Below are 21,513 nucleotides of genomic sequence, written 5' to 3'. Positions count from 1 at the left end.
TGGGTTGTTTTCTTATCATCTGCCAATTAAATAGCTTCTATTGAATTGGTTTTCGTTCTCTCTCCGGCCCTCCCTGCCCTCCCTTTACTGATACACACCGCCGCCTTCGAGAGTGAGAGATTCAGGTCTGCCAGGTCATGTGTGTCAGAATCATCTTGGTTTCCTCCTTGTGCCTTTGTCTGTACCTCAATGCCACCTCAACTGGGATGGCCATCACAGAAATTACGCTTCTACATTCCTTTCTACGATTCCCTCATCTGTACATGGGTGATTAGATTTCTGTTGAGTGGGGTTGGTGCTTTCTTTTTCTTTTTAGTCACTTAACTTATAATCCCTTTCATTCAACAGCATTTTGGAGTGTTACATTTCTTCTGCTTTTTATCTTTGTGATCACACTTGGTTGTTATAGGCCTTTTTCAATTTGAGCTAGTGCCTTATCAGAAGTCCTTCCAAGGTGTTCTCATTTTTTCAATGAGGTGTTACATTGAGGCCCCATCTACCTGCTCAGGTGGATAAAAAGTGTAAACTTCTTGGTTGAGTCCTAACTCTTTTGTAGCAACTAGAGATTCAAGTGGCAGGATGTTGTTGATGCCAGTTCGTTCGATATATTCAAGAGGGAGTTAGATATGGCCCTTATGGCTAAAGGGGTTTGGAAAAAAAGCAGGAAAGCGGTACTGAGGTGAACGATCAACCATGATCTTATTGAATGGTGGTGCAGGCTCGAAGCGCCGAATGGCGTACTCCTGCACCTATTTTCTATGTTTCTGGGGGCCACTACTGTCAGATTTTGAAACACGATGCAGTGGCTTCACTGAAGTTGTTTGGGTATGGGAGACCACAGAATAAATCTACCCTTTATATCTCAAGTTGGAAGTCGCGAGAAATGCATCAATTAATCCTGTAAATAGATATCCAATAACCAAAATGCACTATACTTGAAAGCTACAGAACATATTACCTTAAGAAGAAATGTTCATTCTTTCATCGTGGTCATCGAAACATTTTGGGGAATTGTTTGACTGAACAAAATTCTCATCAATATTTCAATGTGTAATATTGCCTGCTTCTCGTTGCAGTCTGTCTATCCTTGGTGTGATGTTTTTCTCCAGGTGAGGTAGAGAAAGTGTCCCTAATTTTGCAGCTTAAACTCTACTACAGTGTTTCCTGAAAAAGTTTGTATAGCAATGCTAAGGAGACTTAGTGCCTACTGTATTTAGAAGTTGGCATGATTTTGACCACACACTACTTTGTGTCCTTGCAAAGTCTGTGATCTTCCAGTGTGTTAGTTGATACGGTCTATTTTACTTCCTTTGTAAAATAGCATAGCATTTTATTGAGGGTAGATACTTGCGAACTGATGAAACTTTTAGCCATACCCCTCAGATTTAAGGGATGGGATGGTCTCTAAACTGCAACCTGAAGCTAAACATTCTACTGTTTTTTAGCCTAATCAACTAGGAAAGCTATTTTGTTGGGAAACAACAATTTTGGAATTGATTCTAAATGGATTTATGACCTTCAGGCATCTCCCCTCCTAGATGGGACAGCCAATTTACTCTGCACTGTACATGTGGTTGTCACACTCGGCTCCTCAAAATGATCCAAGATAATTTGGATTAAATTGAATATTGGAGTGGGATAGGATATCATTCCACACCATTTTATTTTATTGTATAATGTTTACAGTAAAAAATGTTATTATGATTTTTGATTTATTAAAGTATCTTCTTTATAGAGGTGAAGTTCAGCGAACTCCAAGGAAACCTCACACTGAAGACAGTCAAACAGTTATTCCTCCACAGACTCCTGTTAGGTACAAACTTTCTGTTCAATTGTCTACATTTTTATGACCACATGTTGACTTAGATATGCTATCTTTTTTTCAAAATAAACATCTTAAGTTACTGGTGTGCAATTAAATTGGAGCTTAGTCAGAAATAAAAATGCGAGCTTTCATACGTTGTTGTCTTATGATTTGCCAATTAAATAGCTCCTGTTGAGTTTGTTTCCGTTCTCTCTCTGCCTCCCCCTCTCCCCTTACCGATACACACCGCCTTCTTCGAGAGTGAGAGATTCAGGTCTGCCAGATCATGTTTGTCAGAATCATCTTGGTTTCCTTCCTGTGTCTTTGTCTATACCTCAATGCCACCTCAGCTGGGATGGCCATCACAGAACTTATGTCTCTACATTCCTTTCTACGATTTCCTCCTCTGTAAATGGGTGATTGGATTTCTCCTGAGGTGGGGATTTTTTTTCCCCTTTGAGTCACTTAATTTAAATCCCTTTCAACAGTTGCATTTTGGAGTGTTACATTGCTATGGCTCTTAATCTTTGCGCTCCCATCTACCTGCTCAGGTGGATAGAAAGTGTAAACTTCTTGGTTGAGTTCTAATTCTGTCTATTTTCCTTCCTTTGTAAAATGGCACAGCCTTTTATCCAGGGAAGATACTTGCGAACTGATGAATCTTTTAGCCATAGTCCTCAGATTTAAGGGATAATCTCTCAACTGGAACCTGAAGCTAAGCAGTGTACTTTTTTTTTTAGCCCTGACAGCTAGAACAGCTATTTTGTTGGTAAACAACAATTTGGGAATTGATTCTTAATGGGCTTATGACCTTCAGGCATCTCCCCTCCAAGATGAGACAGCCAGTTTATTCTGCACTGTACATGTGGCTGTCACACTTAGCTCCTGCCTCCTGGCTCGCACGTAGCCTACCTCTAGCTGTGCTTACACGTTATTTTACGCCCCCCTGGAAAGTCTCTGCGGATCCCAGTTTGATGACCACTGCTGTAATACATTGTGTTTAATACATCATTAAAATCTATAGCAAAAATGCGTGCCTTTATTACAGGCTCTATAAAATAAAGAAAACCTCAATGTTCCGGGATAATTTGGATTCAATAAAATGTTTGAGTGGGATAAGATAACTTCCCACAATGCTTTATTTTATCGAATAATGTTTACATTAAAAATTGCTATTACATGATTTTTGATTTATTAAAGTATGTTCCTTATAGAGGTGAACTTGAGCGAACTCCAAGGAAACCTCACACTGAAGACAGTCAGACAGTTATTCCTCCACAGACTCCTGTTAGGTACAAACTTTCTCTTCATTTTTCTACTTTACATTTTTATGTCCACATGTTGACTAAGATGTGCCATCTATTGTTCACAATTAACATCTTAAGTTATTGGTGTGCACTGAAGTTGGAGCTCAATCAGAAATAAAAATGCAAGCTTCCATAGGTTGTTGTCTCATGGTCTGCCAATTAAATAGCTCCTGTTGTGTTGGTTTCCTGTTCTCTTTCTTCCCCCCCCCCCCCCCCCCCCCCCCCCCCCCCCCCCCAACCGATACACACCACTGCCTTCGAGAGTGAGAGATTCAGGTCTGCCAGATCATGTGTGTCAGAATCATCCTGATTTCCTCCTTGGGCCATCATAGAAATTACGGGCCCAAGTTTCCACACGATAAAAAATGGGTGCCCCTCCGAGCTGGGCGCTCGTTTTTCACGCCTAAAACGGCGCCGGAAAAAAACCGCGCGATTCTGGAGCGCTTTGCAGCTCCTTGTCTGTTTGGCGTGGCGCCCAGGGGGGCGGAGCCTACACTCACGCCGATTTTGTAAGTGGGAGGGGGCGGGTACCATTTAAATTAGTTTTTTTCCTGCCGGCAACGCTGCGCGTGTGCGTTGGAGCATTCGCGCACGCTCAGTGTGAAGGAAACATTGGCACTCGGCCATTTTTGTAGTTCTTTGTAGCTGTTTAATTTTTGAACATTTTTTAATAAAAGCACATTGCCATCAGCACAGAGGCTTCTTGCAGCCTTCTCACTGTCTCCTTCCCCCCCCTCCCCCGCGGGAACGAGCGGGCGCCTCCTCCTTCCCCCCCCTCCCCCGCGGGAACGAACAGGCGCCTCCCCCCCCCCCCCCCCCCCGCGGGAACGAACGGGCGCCTCCTTCCCCCCCCCCCCCCTCCCGTGGGAACGAACGGATGCCTCAACTTGTGAGGCTGACTGCAGCATTCTCCGTGGCTGAAGCACTTTCACACAGGTAGGAAGATGGTTTATTTAATCTTTTCTTTGCTTATAAATGTTTATTCAGGTTGGATTTATTTGTATAATATTTGTAGAAGTATAAATAAGGATTTATTGTAGAATTTAATGACTTCCCTTCCCCCCCCCTCCCCCCCCCACCTCGTTCTGGACGCCTAATTTGTAACCTGCGCCTGATTTTTTAATGTGTAGACAAGGTTTTTTCAGTTCTACAAAAATCTTTACTTGCTCCATTCTAAGTTAGTTTGGAGTACGTTTTCACTGTGGAAACTTTGAAATCAGGCGCCAGTGGCCGGACACGCCCCCTTTTGAAGAAAAAATTATTTTTCAAAGTGGATCTGTTCTACCTGACTAGAACTGCAGAAACAAAAATGTGGAGAATTGCGATTTCTAAGATAGTCCGTTCTCCACCAGTTGCTCCTAAAAAATCAGGCGCAAATCATGTGGAAACCTACGTCTCTACATTTCTTTCAACGATTTTCTCATCTGTAATTCGGTGATTAGGTTTCAGCTTAATGGGGTTGGGGCTGATTTTTTTTCTTTTTAATCACTTAACTTATAATCCCTTTGAACTGTAGCATTTTGGAATGTTACATTTCTTCGGCTCTCTATCTTTGTGATCCTGCTTGGCAATTAAAGGCCTATCTTCAGTTCAAGCTAGTGACTTATCAGAAGTCCTTCCAAGGTGCACTCATTTTTTGGATGTGGTGTTTCACTGAGGCCCCATCTACCTGCTCAGGTGGATAAAAAGTGTAAATTTCTTGGTTGAGCCCTAACTCTCTCACAGCAACTAGAGACCACTGTCATGTATCCTACATGGCTACTGTTGGTACTATCACAAGTTGTGCCACCAGAGGGCACAGCAGTGGGAGACTTGTAGGTTACCTGTACAGGTGTGCCTGGCCTAGTATAAAAGGCAGGCCACCATGTATGATCCTCACTCTGGAGCTATTAATAAAGGACTAAGGTCACTACAGTTCAAGTACAAGACATTTCCTCGTGGTGTCACTTTCAGAGCATCCAAAGACATAACAACCACAGAATAAATATACCCTTTATATTTCAAGTTGGAAGTCATGAGAAATGCATCAAAGTAATCCTGTAAATAGATACCAATAACCAAAATGCACTATACTTGAAAACAACAGAAGATATTGCATTGAGAAGAAATTTTCATTGTGGCCAGCAAAACATTTTGGGGAAATGTTTCACTGGACAACATTCTCAAATATTTCAATGTGTAATATTATTTAAGTAAACTGCACAATTTTAGATGGCTGCAGTAGATTTCAAAGATTTTTTTAATGCAATTGTCGGTCTTCCCACAACATTATTGAGTCTTCTGATTCACTCCACGTGATAACAAGAAATGGCTGAACGCACTGGATACAGCAAAGGCTATGAGCCCTGACAATATCCAGCAGTTGTGCAGAAGACTTGTGCTCCCGAACTTGACACTCTTCGATCCAAGTTGTTCCAGTACAGCTACAACACTGGCATCTACCTGATAATGTGGAAAAATGCCTAGGTAATCGATTCTGGCCAATTGCTGTCCCATCAGTCTACTCTTGATGATCAGCAAAGTGAAGGAAGGTGTCATTGACAGTGCTATCAAGCGGCACCTACTCACCAATAACCTGCTCACTGATGCTCAGTTTGGGTTCCACCGGGACCACTCTGCTCCAGACCTCATTACAGCCTTGGTCCAAACATAGACAAAAGAGCTGAATTCCAGAAGTGAGCTGAGGCTGGGTATTCTGCGGCGAGTATCTCACCACCTGACTCCCCAAAGCCTTTCCACCATCTACAAGGCACAAATCAGGAGTGTGATGGAATACTCTCCACTTGCCTGGATGACTGCAACTCCATCAACACTTGAGAAGCTCAACACCATCCAGGACAAAGCAGCCCGCTTGATTGGCACCCCATCCACCACCTTAAACATTCACTTCCCCCACCACCGGCACACCGTGGCTGCAGTGTGTGCCATCTACAAAATGCACTGCAGCAACTTGCGACGGCTTCTTCAGCAGCACCTCCCAAACCTGCGACCTCTAGCACCTGGAAGGACAAGGGCAGCAGGCAGACGGGAACACCACCACCTCCAAGTTCCCCTCTAAGTCGCACATCATTCTGACTTGGAAATATATTGCCGTTCCTTCCTTGTCGCTTGGTCAAAATCCTGGAACTCCCTCCCTGACCTCCACCACAGCGGTTCAAGAAGGCGGCTCAGCACCTTCTCGAGGGCAATTAGGGATGGGCAATAAATGCTGGCCTTACCAGCGACGCGCACATCCCGGAACGAATAATTTAAAAAAATTATTACTGATATTTCAATTCAAGATACAGAAATTTGGACCTCACATCCCAAGCTAGACATTTGGTTTGTCAGAATGCCATGTCGTTGAACCACAACTATATTTCCTTCTGTTGCAAGGAATCTCAATTGGAGTCCAATCAGAACTTTTTCAGGTGCTTGCTTTCCTCCCTACTGTTTAAACTACTTTCTCTTGGAAGAAGGCGATGTATCCCCTCCTCAGCAGAAGGCACCCGGTCTTCATGGTGCACCATTTTTGTGACCATGCATGCAAGATTCTTTTAGATTGTTGCAACTAAATTCTCATTTTTGGTGATCATCAGTGACACTAGATTTGACATGTGACCTGGATCTCAGATGTTGGACCCTAGATCCAAATATTATGTCAAAATTCAGATTGCAGTTCACCGTCACCTGAGTTCAGTGCCCCAATAATTGCGAACATGACTTGGACTCGGCCTCTGAAACACGAGCAGCCAAATTAGCATTCTACCAGAGTTTAAAAGTCCAGTTGGTCCGTCACTGGACTGAGGACATCATGGTGGTCTACTTTGTCAACCAGGAAGGAGAAACCTTTTTAATCCCTATGCCAGGATGAACTGCTAAAGGCCACCAGTATTAGAACCACGCAGTCAGCCTCTCAACATGGTTGGTGTGGACATTGTAATAATTAACTCTAAGCTAGGACCTTTATATATAATAATGTAAATGGATAATTCACTTGTAGCTTAATCAGACTTGCAGTTGTGCAGAAGCATATCTATTTGCATCAGTGATCAATAATTGTTATATTCTCTGGAGAATTAAGAAAAGGTAGCATAGGTGCTGGAAAAACTGTAATTCTGCTGAAAGCAAATGTTTCTTTATACATTTCATTCATTTCCTCTTATTACAGAATCAGTCAGTAATTCTGGTAACATCCTTTGAATTTGTTTAGATATTTAGCTGTTGAAGAGTGCTGATGTTTTGTCAATATCCTGCATAATGGAACTACTATCTCACTTATCAGCATGTATTCTTCATCTGGAATCAACATACTTTCTTTCCTCTGACAGAGTAGCTAATGAAAGATGATTATTAGACAAATGCTAATTTCTAGTTTTAGATATATACCTTTCTCGCTTGCATGAACAAAACATACCCTAAATTGTCAAATCTGTTTGGTGAGCTATTCTCGTCAATTCAACTTAAGTCTCAAGGCAAGTTCTTTCAATAATTATATCTGTTGCAGTTACTGTTTCTTTCCTGATTCTTGGGAGAGCATCTGTTTATATTGAAGTCTAATCTTCTGTATGGCTTAATCCCAGTACTCTTAAGATTGACAACTGTCCCTTTGAACTCTTGCATTCGTATAAGACAACATTTCTAATATAGAAAACAGCCTCCCTGATAGCACAAGTTTCTGGTAACTCCAGATATTAGTGATCAAAGACATACCTGATATGGCATGATTGAATTGTTCGAAGATCTCATTCTAAGTATTTCTTGGAAGATAATTTTTCAACTTTATTTGCAACAAGCAATTGTCATCCTCCCATTCTCCTGAAGCAGAATTACACAGCCGATTCCATTCTGCAGCTGCTTTGAGAGTGATATTATGTAGATCAAATAAAATTATTTTACGAATATTGTGAACTGTATATGTCTTGTGGATTATACTCTTCTTTCCATTTAGTACGTTTCTGTAAAGTAATCATTCAAAAAAATAGCTGTGGTAGAGAGTAATTATATGTTGTTTCCATAAAGGAATCCTTCAAAGTAAAGCTAAATACCTGTGGTAGAAGTCAGCTGAGTTAACATGTATTTCAGGAAATTTGAGGTGAACAAATTAACAGGATATCATTAGATATGTAGAATGTTTACTTTATGGTTTCATTGTGATTAAGTACTCATCGCACAGGGCTCCCTAACTCTTGCTTGATATTGATCTGTTTTTCCCACGCAGGACTGCAATGAACACCATCCAGCAGTTACAGACAATTTTAAATACAGCTGATGACAAACCTTCGGATGCTCTTGAAGCATACTTTAAGGTATGTGGGTGTTTGGGTGAGGCAGGAAAGAGAGCTGTATAAAATCAGAAATTTTCCTTTCAATGCAAATAAAGACAGGTTCAAAAATTGCAATATAATCAAACACTAAGCACATTTCATTATCAACAGCAGTTTTGACATTGCTGTGTGTTATGCTGTCATTTCTGGAGACTGCATAGATCGATGGAAATTGATGGAGAACTGTCACACTGTATAGGATTTCAAATATACTGAATTACTTTGCAACTAATAGAAAATATGTATTTAGTGTGCAGGGTAGCTGCAAGGTAGCAGGGTCGCGGCCCTCGACAAAGTGGACCATTTCCCATACCTCGGGAGTCTCATCAACAAAAGCAGGCATTGATGCAGAGATTCAACACCGCCTCCAGTGTGCCAGTGCAGCCTTCGGCTGCCTGAGGAAAAGAGTGTTCGAAGACCAGGCCCTCAAATCTACCACCAAGCTCATGGTCTACAGGGCTGTAGTAATAACCGCCCTCCTGTGTGGCTCGGAGGCATGGACAATGTACAGAAGACACCTCAAGTCGCTGGAGATATATCACCAACGCTGTCTCCGTAAGATCCTGCAAATCCCCTGGGAGGACAGGTGCACCAACATCAGTGTCCTCATCCAGGCTAACATCCCCAGCGTTGAAGCACTGACCACACTCGATTAGTTTCGCTGGGCAAGCCACGTAGTTCGCATGCCAGACACGAGACTCCCAAAGCAAGTGCTTTATGCGGAGCTCCTTCACGGCAAACGAGCCAAAGGTGGGCAGAGGAAACGTTACAAGGATACCCTCAAAGCCTCCCTGATAGAGTGCGACATCACCATTGACACCTGGGAATCCCTGGCCAGAGACCACCCTAAGTGGAGAAAGTGCATCCGGGAGGGTGCTGAGCACTTCGAGTCTCAACGGCGAGAGCGTGAAGAGGTCAAGCGTAGGCAGCGGAAGGAGCGTGCGGCAAACCAGTCCCACCCACCCCTTCCCTCGGCGACTGTCTGCGGCTCTCGTATTGGATTGTTCAGCCACCAAAGAACTCATTTCAGGAGTGGAAGCAAGTCTTCCTCGATTCCAAAGGACTGCCTAAGATGATGATGAGCTGGATAATGCAATTTTTGTGCTTAACTTGCATTTAAGAAAAACATTCTTTGCAATTTTTGCTGTTATTAAAAAATGTGCTGTCATGTACCTGGATGTGCAATTATAACACTGCATCGCACGTCTTTAGACCAAATATCCTCCAAAGTGGAAATTTTATTGCTAAATTCTATTAAAATTCTAGATTAAATATAATCTTTGATTATGGCACGTGGAAAGCTTCTTTCACATTCCACTTGTGTAAGTCACTTCTCTAGTAATATGGGTAAAACTGTGACTGGTACAAATATAGATGTCACACAATGTCTTTGCATATATTTTCTTATGAAATCTTTAAAAAATATTACAATTACTTCATCTTGCTTTGTATTGATTTTTATTATATATTCATACTGCAGCTTTTAAAAACCTGTAGAATTGTAATGAATAACTTCATATATCATGAATTTTTTGTCTGACCAGATGGATATTTTATTTGAATCCTCTTCATTTAAAATAAATAATCGAGAATTGTGCATTTGCTTAGACTTTCTGGTAGTGTAGAAGGATTGTTGATATTTCTTTCCTTGGCACTTGCGTCCCCCCCCTCCCCCAAGATAAACTTCTGCTTCTATGCATTAAAGTGATTCCCTCCAATGGGGAGAACAAGACTATCCACTTTACATGTGATTTGCATGACCCGAGAGGCTGTGGTGGTTTCCATTTGGTCCCTCCCTTCTGATTGTCTTAATTTAGTGTATATGAAAAGCCCCACATTTCAAGACTTATGCATGTACTTTTGTTTTCCATTATTAGTCTGAAAATGTTTATACTTTTTCAGAATTGTACAGTGAACCCTGCCAGTGGCATTATTGGTAGAGTGGAGAATCTCAGCCAGAAGTTTCAGGAGAATTTTGCTCAGGCTGTGGGAGAAGGATGGGCAGAGATTGGATCTCAGGTATGTATTTTTTTGGTTGCTTTCAGCATGTTATGATTATTTACCTGATGTACTTCAAATTGATTAATTTCTTGTCCTCATCATATTCTATTTCCTTCAGAGATATAGACTTGGCGTGCGGTTATACTACAGGGTTATGGAATCTATGTTGAAATCGGTAAGTTTCAATTGCTGCACAGGCAGGATTTTGTTAATGGGGAAATGTAAAAGAGATGGGCTAAAAGAATTTCAGTATACTTTTTTTTAATGTGAAAAAATTCGATGGAGTTGTAAGTGTATGTACTTTTCCAACTGTATTTTATTTGAATGTAACCATCTCAAGTTGGTGGTGAAATGTGTATAATCAATTTAACGACATTGGACAGCATAACTTGGGTGCCGCATGGGTTTGTGTGATATGGCATCATGCTGCATTTTTCAAAAGATTAAGTGATCTACACACATTAAATTAAGAATCACACTTGGAGCCAGAACCCAGGAGGAAGAATTTAAACCTGGCATTTGGCCCTATTGTGGCTGTGTCCTCTTAGAGGACGAACTGGAGGTTTAACTGGACAAGCAGGGAAGTATCGGGAGAAGACCTTATCTGAGGGAAAAAAAGATTTACAGATCGAGTTGTCCAACCTCGACCTAATGGGGAACCATTTTATTACAAGGTTTAGGCTCTGCTGGCAGACAAGAGCCTTTGGAAGCACAGCATCTGAGCTGGTCCTTGTATAATTATGTAGATTTGTTGATGGTATCTGGTGTAGTTTGTGATGTAGCCTTGTCAACTCCAAATAAATCTGGCTCAGCTGTAAAGTGAAATGAATTGGACATGAGTAGAATACCACACAAGTTTTATTTCAAAATTATTGCTCGTGTAAGTACTTAATGCAGATAATATACTTAAAGCGAGCAATCTTAGGTAACGGTATGTTTTTCTAGGCAATAATTATTTAAAAAATTTTTAAAAACATTTTTACCCCTGTACTACTCGAGGCATTTTTTGCTAAGGTAAGGCTCCACGGGCCCTATTTACTCTCCAGTACCTCATCCAAGTGACCATTGTTCCTGTATGCATCTGGAACTTAAATGTTAGGCTATTTAACTGCAGCAGGCAACAGCCACACACTCTGTTCCACAGGGGTCACTGGATAAGCAGTAAGACATTTTAAAATAACTTCTATTGATGGATTTGTTAATGAATAGAAAAGCATTTTTGTGGCGTATAATTTAGCTTGTATTTTTATATAGTACCATACCATAAGTGTTTGTGCATTCTGTGCCAGAAATGTGCCATAAACTGCAATAAAATGAATGACTGGTTAATATGTTTCTTTGGTGGTATTGTTGAGAGAAGATTGTTAGCCAGAACTTTTGACCGAACTCCCTAAACTCTTCAAATAGTGTCATGGGATCTGTTGAACATCTCATCTAAAGCATGGCACTGAAGTGTCATTCTACCTTGTACTCAGTGCTCCAGATTGACAGCCTAGATTGTGGGACCAAATACGGTGTAGAGTTCAAACGAACCGGCTTACGACCTTGAGGTGATGGTGTGACCAACTGAGTCAAGATAACTTGTATTGCTTTGTACGGGCTTTCAAGCTTTGTATCCTGTTCTACATTGTTTGATTCAACTGCATCTCCTTGGGATAATTGCTTTATTAATGCTTTAGGAAAGCTGTGTTCTCGGCATTCGTTTGTTTAATCTCTGGTGTGAATTGTATTTGCAGGAAGAAGAGCGTCTCTCTGTCCATAATTTTAGGTAAATTTATAAATTTTCTTCAAATGACTTGAAAATCTATTCAGTTTTATATAAACATATTTTTAAATGATCTCTTTCACTCTCTTTGTAGCAAGTTGTTGAACGATGCTACCTTTCATGGATCCCTACTTGCCTGTGCTATGGAGGTTGTCATGACTACATATGGTACTACCTGTAAGTACATGAATGAGGCTTCAAATTTGACATATTTTATCATCAGCACTTCAATTTTACCGTGGTACATTTTCATTCCTGTTTCTTGACTCTCCCGTCAATTTCAGCGAAGCAGGTTGGTTGGTGTTCTCTGGGTTTTTTTTTTAAACTTTTTTGTTTTGTGTCTCTTGCTGCCATTGAAGCACTCCATCTGGCAGCTGGAGCTCGCAAAATTTGCCCATTGGTGATAAATCAGTTCAACTTTAAAATGGCTACCTTCAAGGCTAATATGTGGGCGTGGTGGTGAAGTCTATACTAATGATGTCCAATCATTGCAGAGTAGCATTTTTAAAAAGTGAAATGAATACTGAACAGTATAGCACAGTCAATCAAGTTTAAGTCTAAGGCCTTCAAAGCCGATTGTGCTCTGATCAGGTCGCATCTTGAATGTTGTATTCAGTTCTGGTTACCAGGGTTCTGTAATGTATGCACCTGTGAGTATGTTCACAGGTTTGTAGACCTGTTGCATTGTGAATGGCGTAGCCAATCATGTGATGTTCACAAGACTCAATAAAACCCCAGTCAGTTGGGTCTAGGTCACCCACGATGAGGTATGCAGTTGTGAGCCTAGTGGAGGAACTGGTAATGTGTAGTGTGATTGTTAAAACTTTGTTAATAAACCAACTAGTTCTTAATAGCAATGTGTTGCTATGAATTCTTAAGCAAAAAACCTATGAAACAAATACATTACAAAATGGCGACGATAGTGGGACTTTCTTCATGAAGAAACTTTGGTGGAATTTCCTTTTGAAGGCAAATGCAAGTGAAGCACAGCAAGATGATATACCGGCAGATTGGTTCCTGAATGAGAGTCTGACAGTACCATTTTATTTTTAATGAGTAGTGAACAGTATGGAACTGACAAAAAGTGCTTGTGGAAAGCCATTTAGAGTCTTTGAAAAGCAATTCAAGATTATTGGGAGTGATTAATGACTATTTAGCGAAGAAGGCAACATGGATGTGACAATGAGTTATGTCAGTAATTTGGGAGCTTTTGATAAGAATAAGGAATCGTTTACATCCTACAAAGAAAGAATGCAATTTATTTTTAGAGCTAATGATGTCAATGAAGTCCCAGCAGGTGTGGCAAATTCGCAATTAAGGAATCAAGCAGTTCAGGAGAAGATGAAAGCTATTCTATCAGTCATGATTGGAGCAGAGAATTATAGTATGTTTGCGAATTTGTTAACCCCAAGAAAGGTTAAGGATGCTTCATTCTCAGACGTACTACAGATATTGGAGAACCATTTTAACCATAGCCTTTAGAAATAGCGGAGAGCTATAAGTTTGCAATGAGAAACCAAAGGCCTAATGAAGCCATCAGTGAATTCATTGTTGTCATAAGAAAATCATCTCGACACTGCAATTTTGGAGGATTCCTAAACAGGCTCTTCAAGATAAATTTGTTTGTGGATTAACGGATGAACGCATCCAATCAAAATTGTTAGATAAGGATGATCTCTCTTTTGAGCGACCTTGCAAGATGGCCACCTCCATGGAAATGGCAGAAAAATATATTAAGGAATTTCACCCATTACCGGCAGTAGCAGCAGTTCACAGCTACAGGAGATTGTGAGCGTTAGTCGGTGGGAGAGTTATCAAACCAAGAAGAATAGATGTTAGAGGTGTAATGGCAACCATACCCCACAACAGTGTCGGTTCAAGTGGGCAAGATGCTACCTGTGCCAAGTAAGGGGACCCATTGCAGCCGCATATAAATCCAAGGACAGGTCCATTATAATCAAAGACTTCACTGGGTGGAAACCGATCAGAACAGTGTAAGTTTTGGTGTATATGCAGTGAAGGGAAAGACAATTCATAAATTAATTGTCAGGATTTCACAATGTTAGTACTGATTAATAATCGATGGATTAATATGACAATAGATACAGTGGCTGATTGCTCAATAATGAATCAGGATGTGTATTACAAGAATTTCAGGGGCCCATCACTAAAGGTGAACTTAGCGAAGCTGAAAACATATTCAGGGGAGAACCTGCAGATGCTTGGACAAATGGAGTGTATAGTACAATACCAGAGGCAACAAGCAAGATTACGTATTATTACAGCGAAAAGTGTCAATCGGTCGACACATATGGGCAAAGATTGGCTAAGAGTGCTTTGTTTGGATTGGTACAGCATTTGTAGTACAGAAATGGTTGTCTTGGCTAGATACTCTGCTTCAGAAATATGCAAACATGTTTGAGGACTCATACGAGGGCATCAAGGGATACAATGCACAGATTTGGATTAGGTCAGATGTCAAAACTATTTTTTCTAGACCAAGTCCGATACCATATACATTAAAATCACAGGTTGAGCAAGAGCTTGATAAGTTGGAGAAAAAAGGAGTTTTAGTGAGGGCTGATCGGAATGACTGGGTCACCCCATTAGTTGTCGTTCCAAAGGCAGACAAAACGGTACGGCTCTGTGGGGGATTATAAAATGACCCAGAATTGAGCAGTTGATGATGAACAGTACCCTTTACCGACATTACAGGACCCGAATGCAGAACTGGTGAGAACCAAAATCTTAAGAAAACTGGATCTTTCCCATGCCTATACTCAACTCCATGTTGACGAGGATAGTCAGCAGTATCTGACTATGAATATAAACCTTTGTGTGTGTTGAATAAGTTGCCCTATGGTATCAAGCCCTCACCAAAGATATTTCAGGCTACCATGGATCAGATCTTACAGGGAATAAATCACTGTTTGTGTAATCAAGATGATGTGTTGATAGCCACTGACACAGAGAAGGGAAATCTTAGAAGTATTCAAACAGTTCGATGACCATAATCTGAAGCTGAAGAGGAGTAAATGTGCATTCATACGGCGTGAGATAGTTTATCTAGGATTGCGAAGAGATGAAAATGATCTCCAGCCATAATGGAGAAAGTGCAAGCCATCATGGTGGCTTCGGAGCTGAAAACGTTTGTGAATTTCAATCCTTTTTAGGCATGGTCCAATATTATGCTCGTTTCCTTCCTGGACTTGCACCACTCCTTTATTTATTAAAGAAAGGTGTACGTTGGATATGGGACAAAGAGCAACAGAATACATACGACACATGCAAGCAACGCTTGAGCAGTAGTACTCTTCTTGTCCATTATAATCTGACTCGTGAACTAAGACTCACATGTGATGCCTCTGGGTATGGTGTGGGAGCAGTGATCAGCCATGTTATGAATGGTGGGCAGGAAAACCCGGTTGCCTTTGCATCGTGTACGCTCAACAAAAGCGAACAAAATTATGCCCAGGTTGAAAAAGAGCCCTTGGCAATTATATTTAGTATTAAAAAGTTTCACCAGTTTCTCTTTGGACGCTAATTCACGCTAGTAACCGATCAAAAACTGTCACTGGCTATCCTAGGCCCAAAGGCGGCAATTCCATCTATGGCGACTTCCAGGATGCAAAGATGAGCTAATAAATTATCTCAGTGCGATTACAAAATCAAGTATTGTATGTCAAAGCAGAATGCCTCATGAAGATTCTGAAATTAGCCTCTAACAGTCAATCTTGACTCTAGATGTCATTGATGAGGACTTTCCATTCATTGCCTCGGTTATTGCAGAGCACACACGAGAGATACCACGTTGCAACGGGCCTCTGAAAATCAGACGCATTTAGGTGAGGGGATAGCCCTTTTATCATCGTCGGCACAAATTAACATCTGAGCAGGGATGTCTAAAATGGGGCCTGAGAGTAGTCACTCCCAGTGCACAATGGCCCAAAGTCTCGATGGAACTTCACGGTGAGCATACTGGCATTGTAGGCATGAAAGCGGTGGCCCAAAGTTTTGTTTATTGGCCTGGGTTGCATAAAGACTTAGAAGTACTCGTATGTAAGTGTGCCATCTGTCAAGACTGCAGGGCCCTGCAAGCTACGAACGCCGCTGCAAACATGGACTTGGCCAATGAGACCATTCCAAAGATTACATAATGGGGCTAAAATTCTGGTCGGAGGCTTCCTTCAGACGGACGCCTCCGACCCGAAATTTTTTTGCATAAGTACCTGGTGGTCCCAGGGGCGCCTTCGATTGCGGTCGGAGGCCTTCATTCGATGCATAGAGTAGGGGGAGAGGACTTCCCCTTACGTGCGAAAAAGCTGGAATCACGTGTGCCTGGACCACCAATCAATCACTCTGCAGTATTCTCATTGATAATGGGAGCTCTGTTTTTACGAATTCCCATTATTATCAATGAGAATAAACCCCTAAAACAAGAAACACAACATGATAAATAAATAAAGCACCTCAAATATTTAAAATTAATTGAAATTAAAGTTAATTAAATGTTTTAGAAAAAATATATATTTTTTGAAATTTTTTTTTCATGTGTTTTAATACGGTTTAAAATAAATTTAATTCAGTGGACAGGATTATTAACGTAAAGTGTTTTAAATTTAATTTTTATGTGTTTTAAAACTCTTATGCTGGTAAAATTAGGCTATGTGCCTGCTTTCACCAGGCATAAGAGTTTGAACGACATTCGCTGGACATGAGTTGGGCAAATAGTCCAAGTTCACCCGCGCGAATGTCCTTCTCCCGTTTGTCCAAGCATCTGTACCATATCATCCTGCTTCGAATGGTGCAGCTGAACGGTCGGTCAGGATTGTCAAGGAGGCTTTGCGGAAACAAGTTTTACAGACTGGATCATCGGTGCGCATGAAGTATAGGTTAGCAAATTTTCTTTTCAAATACAGAACTACGGTTCTACAAGAGGGTGCACACCTGCTGAATTATTGATGAAGCGTAGGCTGAGGACATGTCTCAGTTTATTGCAACCAAACTTGTCTGATGATGATGTTTCTGCACCGATTATGCCTGCTCTATCTTCTTCTGGTATTGAAGAGCGGTGCTTTCAGAAGGGTTCTCAGGCCATAGTCCTCAGACTGTCGAAAAGGGCTGTCTCATGCAAATGGGACGTCGGTACAATTATTCGGTTATGTGGCAGCAAGCACTACCTGGTAAAAATTGGTGAATACATCAGGAAGGATCATGTGGATCAAATGTTTCTAGCAAGGAAATGCATCTTCGGTACCACGAGTAGATGATTGAACCTGACTTGGATGATGATCAGAGTGAGTTGGCAGGTCCAAGTACTTCAACGGACACAACAGTCACAACGTCCATATCCCTACCAACTCCGATGCAACCGACTGAAGGCGGTTCTGCGGGTATGGGACAATCTCGCAGAGATTCTATATCTTCTGAGGGTGGAGTTGGGGTTCAGTTGAGAAGATCAATGAGGAAATGTAAACCGACTAGACAGGATGTTCATTACTGGGAATATCAAGATCTTGGGAAGAAAGCTAACACTAGGACTGATTAAGAGTTTCAAAGAAACTCAAGAGAACACAGGGAAGATAGAGGTCAGGAATCCTGGGCTACAAGCCCTGAAAACAGAAATTCGACAAGACAGTCTCCTGAGTCAAATAAGAATATAGAAAATTAGCATAGCTAGCCAATTGCAAAGAAATGGAGGTTGGAGCAGGAGGAAGCTAAAATCAAAATTAAACAAAATGCTCAGGCTCAGTAGTCAAATTTATAAAATTGTAATCATGAGTAATCTTTTGAAATATATAAATACATTGCTTCTTTTAAAAAAAAAAGGGAAGCAGTGTAATTTATGCCACTGTGCATATGCTCTCAGGTTTGTAGACCTGTTGCATTGTGACTGGCGTAGCCAATCACGTGATGTTCACAAGACTCAATAAAACCCCAGTCAGTTGGGTCTAGGTCATCCACGATGAGGTATGCAGTTGTGAGCCTAGTGGAGGAACTGGTAATGTATAGTGTGATTGTTAAAACTTTGTCAATAAACCAACTAGTTCTTAATAGCAATGTGTTGCTATGAATTCTTAAGCAAAGAACCCATGAAGCAAATACATTACAGGCACAAGGGCCATATCGAAGCCTTGCGCAAAGTGCAGAGAAAGATGTTGATGCTGATCCAATGGGCCCAAGTTTCCACACGATAAAAAAGGGCGCCCCTCCGAGCTGGGTGCCCGTTTTTCGCGCCTAAAACGGCGCCGGAAAAAAAAACGCGCAATTCTGGAGCGCTTTGCAGCTCCTTGTCTGTTTGGCGCGGCGCCCAGGGGGGCGGAGCCTACACTCGTGCCGATTTTGTACGTGGGAGGGGGCGGGTACCATTTAAATTAGTTTTTTTCCTGCCGGCAACACTGCGCGTGCGCATTGGAGCGTTCGCGCATGCTCAGTGTGAAGGAAACATTGGCACTCGGCCATTTTTGTAGTTCTTTGTAGCTGTTTAATTTTTGAACATTTTTTAATAAAAGCACATTGCCATCAGCACATCAGCACTGAGGCATCTTGCAGCCTCCCCCCCCCCCCCCCACCCCACGGGAACGAACGGATGCCTCAACTTGTGAGGCTGACTGCAGCATTCTCCGTGGCTGAAGCACTTTCACACAGGTAGGAAGATGGTTTATTTAATCTTTTCTTTGCTTATAAATGTTTATTCAGGTTGGATTTATTTGTATAATATTTGTAGAAGTATAAATAAGGATTTATTATAGAATTTAATGACTTCCCTTCCCCCCCCCCTCCCCCCCCCACCTAGTTCTGGACGCCTAATTTGTAACCTGCGCCTGATTTTTTAATATGTAGACAAGGTTTTTTCAGTTCTACAAAATTCTTCACTTGCTCCATTCTAAGTTAGTTTGGAATACGTTTTCACTGTGGAAACTTTGAAATCAGGTGTCAGTGGCCGGACACGCCCCCTTTTGAAGAAAAAATTCTGTTCCAAAGTGGAACTGTTCTACCTGACTAGAACTGCAGAAAAAAAAATGTGGAGAATTGCGATTTCTAAGATAGTCCGTTCTCCACCAGTTGGTGTACAAGAAGATACTAAGTGCAATAGAAAAGTTTAATCCTGAACAGTATTTCAATTGCAGGATAAGGGGATAGAGCCATATACTAGAAAAGGACAAGTACAGGACTGATGGCAGGAAATACTACTTCACAGAGTGACCAGCGCCTAGAATAATCTTCTGGTTGAGATAGTGAAAGCAAAAATTTGAGTCATTAAGGTGGCAATTAGACAATGGGAAGGATTTTCAGATTCAATGGAAGGATGAGATTGATTGGCCAAATGGCTCCTCTCATCTGTATTGATCTTGGGCAATCAGGCTTCAATTTTAACCAAGGACCCCATTGTGGAAGTGTAACACTGTGGCACTTGGGTTAAATTATGTGCACAGTATGCAGGATTACTGCTTGGAATTTACAAGTTAAATTTTCATACTTGGAGTCTTCAATTTTAACTAGACTTCAGTGTATTTATTGTGCATTATCTTCTCATGATGCATTGGTGGTCATTTGCCAACATTCTATAGATTCTGGATCAGTTCCTATAGATTGGAGGGTAGCTAATGTAACACCACTTTTTAAAAAAGGAGGGAGAGAGAAAACAGGGAATTATAGACCGGTTAGCCTGACATCGATAGTGGGGAAAATGTTGGAATCAATTATTAAAGATGTAATAGCAGCACATTTGGAAAGCAGTGACAGGATCGGTCCAAGTCAGCATGGATTTATGAAAGGGAAATCATGCTTGACAAATCTTCTGAAATTTTTTGAGGATGTAACTAGTAGAGTGGACAAGGGAGAACCAGTGGATGTGGTGTATTTGGACTTTCAAAAGGCTTTTGACAAGGTCCCACGCAAGATATTAGTGTGCAAAATTAAAACACATGTTATTGGGGGTAATGTATTGACGTGGATAGAGAACTGGTTGGCAGACAGGAAGCAAAGAGTAGGAGTAAATGGGTCCTTTTCAGAATGGCAGGCAGTGACTAGTGGGGTACCGCAAGGTTCAGTGCTGGAACCCCAGCTATTTACAATATACATTAATGATTTGTACGAAGGAATTGAATGTAATATCCAAGTTTGCAGATGACACTAAGCTGGATGGCAGTGTGAGCTGTGAGGAGGATGCTAAGAGGCTGCAGGGTGACTTGGACAGGTTAGGTGAGTGGGAAAATGCATGGCAGATGCAGTATAATGTAGATAAATGTGAGGTTATCCACTTTGGTGGCAAAAACAGGAAGGCAAAATACTATCTGGTGACAGATTAGGAAAAGGGGAGGTGTCATGGTACATCAGTCATTGAAAGTTGGCACGCAAGTACAGCAGACGGTGAAGAAGGCAAATGGCATGTTGGCCTTCATAGCAAGAGGATTTGGGTATAGGAGCAGGGAGGTCTAACTGCAGTTGTATAGGGCCTTGGTGAGGCCATATCTTGTATATTGTGTACAGTTTTGGTCTAATCTGAGGAAGGACATTCTTGCTATTGGAGTGCAGCGAAGGTTCACCAGACTGATTCCCAGGATGGCAGGACTGACATATGAAGAAAGACTGGATCGACTCGGCTTATATTCACTGGAATTTAGAAGAATGAGAGGGGATCTCATAGAAACATATAAAATTCTGACGGAATTGGACAGGTTAGATGCAGGAAGAATGTTCCCGATGTTGGGAAGTCCAGAACCAGGGGTCACAGTCTAAGGATAAGGGGTAAGCCATTTAGGACGGAGATGAGGAGAAACTTTTTCACTCAGAGAATTGTGAACCTGTGGAATTCTCTACCACAGAAAGTTGTTGAGGCCAGTTTGTTAGATATATTCAAAAGGGTGTAAAATGTGGCCCTTATGGCTAAAGGGATCAAGGGGTATGGAGAGAAAGCAGGAATGGGGTACTGAAGTTGCATGATCAGCCATGATCACATTGAATGGTGGTGCAGGCTCGAAGGGCCGAATGGCCTACACCTGCACCAATTTTCTATGTTTCTTCTAATAGATGAAAATACGTTGTGCTGCTATCTGTAAACATTAACCTGTGTTGAACTTTTTAAAAGTTCTTGGACAAGACACCAATAGGCAGCAGTCAGTATGTTTGAGCAATAGATCTAGATTTATTAAACTTACAGCATAGTATACTTAACAAAAGGCGACAATTGAATAAAAGTTTGCAGCCCTTGGTCTCTGGAATCTCTTGGACATAGGTGACATCGTCTTCAGTCTGTTCGTTAGTCTCCTAGTAGTCTCTGTGTGAAGCTATTCTTTGAGTATCGATGTTTTAACCAATTTCTTATCA

General features: G+C 41.3%; 1 protein-coding gene across 9 annotated transcripts in view; it reads left to right on the top strand.

Annotated features, from left to right (window-relative positions):
* The window catches only part of rb1 (retinoblastoma 1), a 456,612-nt gene that overhangs the window by 198,654 nt on the left and 236,445 nt on the right, over positions 1–21,513 (top strand). For all 9 annotated transcript variants that reach the window (XM_070894055.1, XM_070894054.1, XM_070894053.1 and 6 more), the window contains 7 exons: positions 1,736–1,813; positions 3,019–3,096; positions 8,312–8,399; positions 10,320–10,436; positions 10,537–10,593; positions 12,155–12,186; positions 12,278–12,360. In XM_070894055.1, the coding sequence (XP_070750156.1) occupies positions 1,736–1,813; positions 3,019–3,096; positions 8,312–8,399; positions 10,320–10,436; positions 10,537–10,593; positions 12,155–12,186; positions 12,278–12,360 (533 nt within the window). The remainder of the gene's footprint in view (positions 1–1,735; positions 1,814–3,018; positions 3,097–8,311; positions 8,400–10,319; positions 10,437–10,536; positions 10,594–12,154; positions 12,187–12,277; positions 12,361–21,513) is intronic.

This window comes from Pristiophorus japonicus, chromosome 11 (assembly GCF_044704955.1).
Source record: "Pristiophorus japonicus isolate sPriJap1 chromosome 11, sPriJap1.hap1, whole genome shotgun sequence".
NCBI classification, from domain to species: Eukaryota; Metazoa; Chordata; class Chondrichthyes; family Pristiophoridae; genus Pristiophorus; species Pristiophorus japonicus.
Note: the sequence above shows the minus strand (reverse complement) of the source record. Positions and strands in the feature narration are given on the sequence as shown.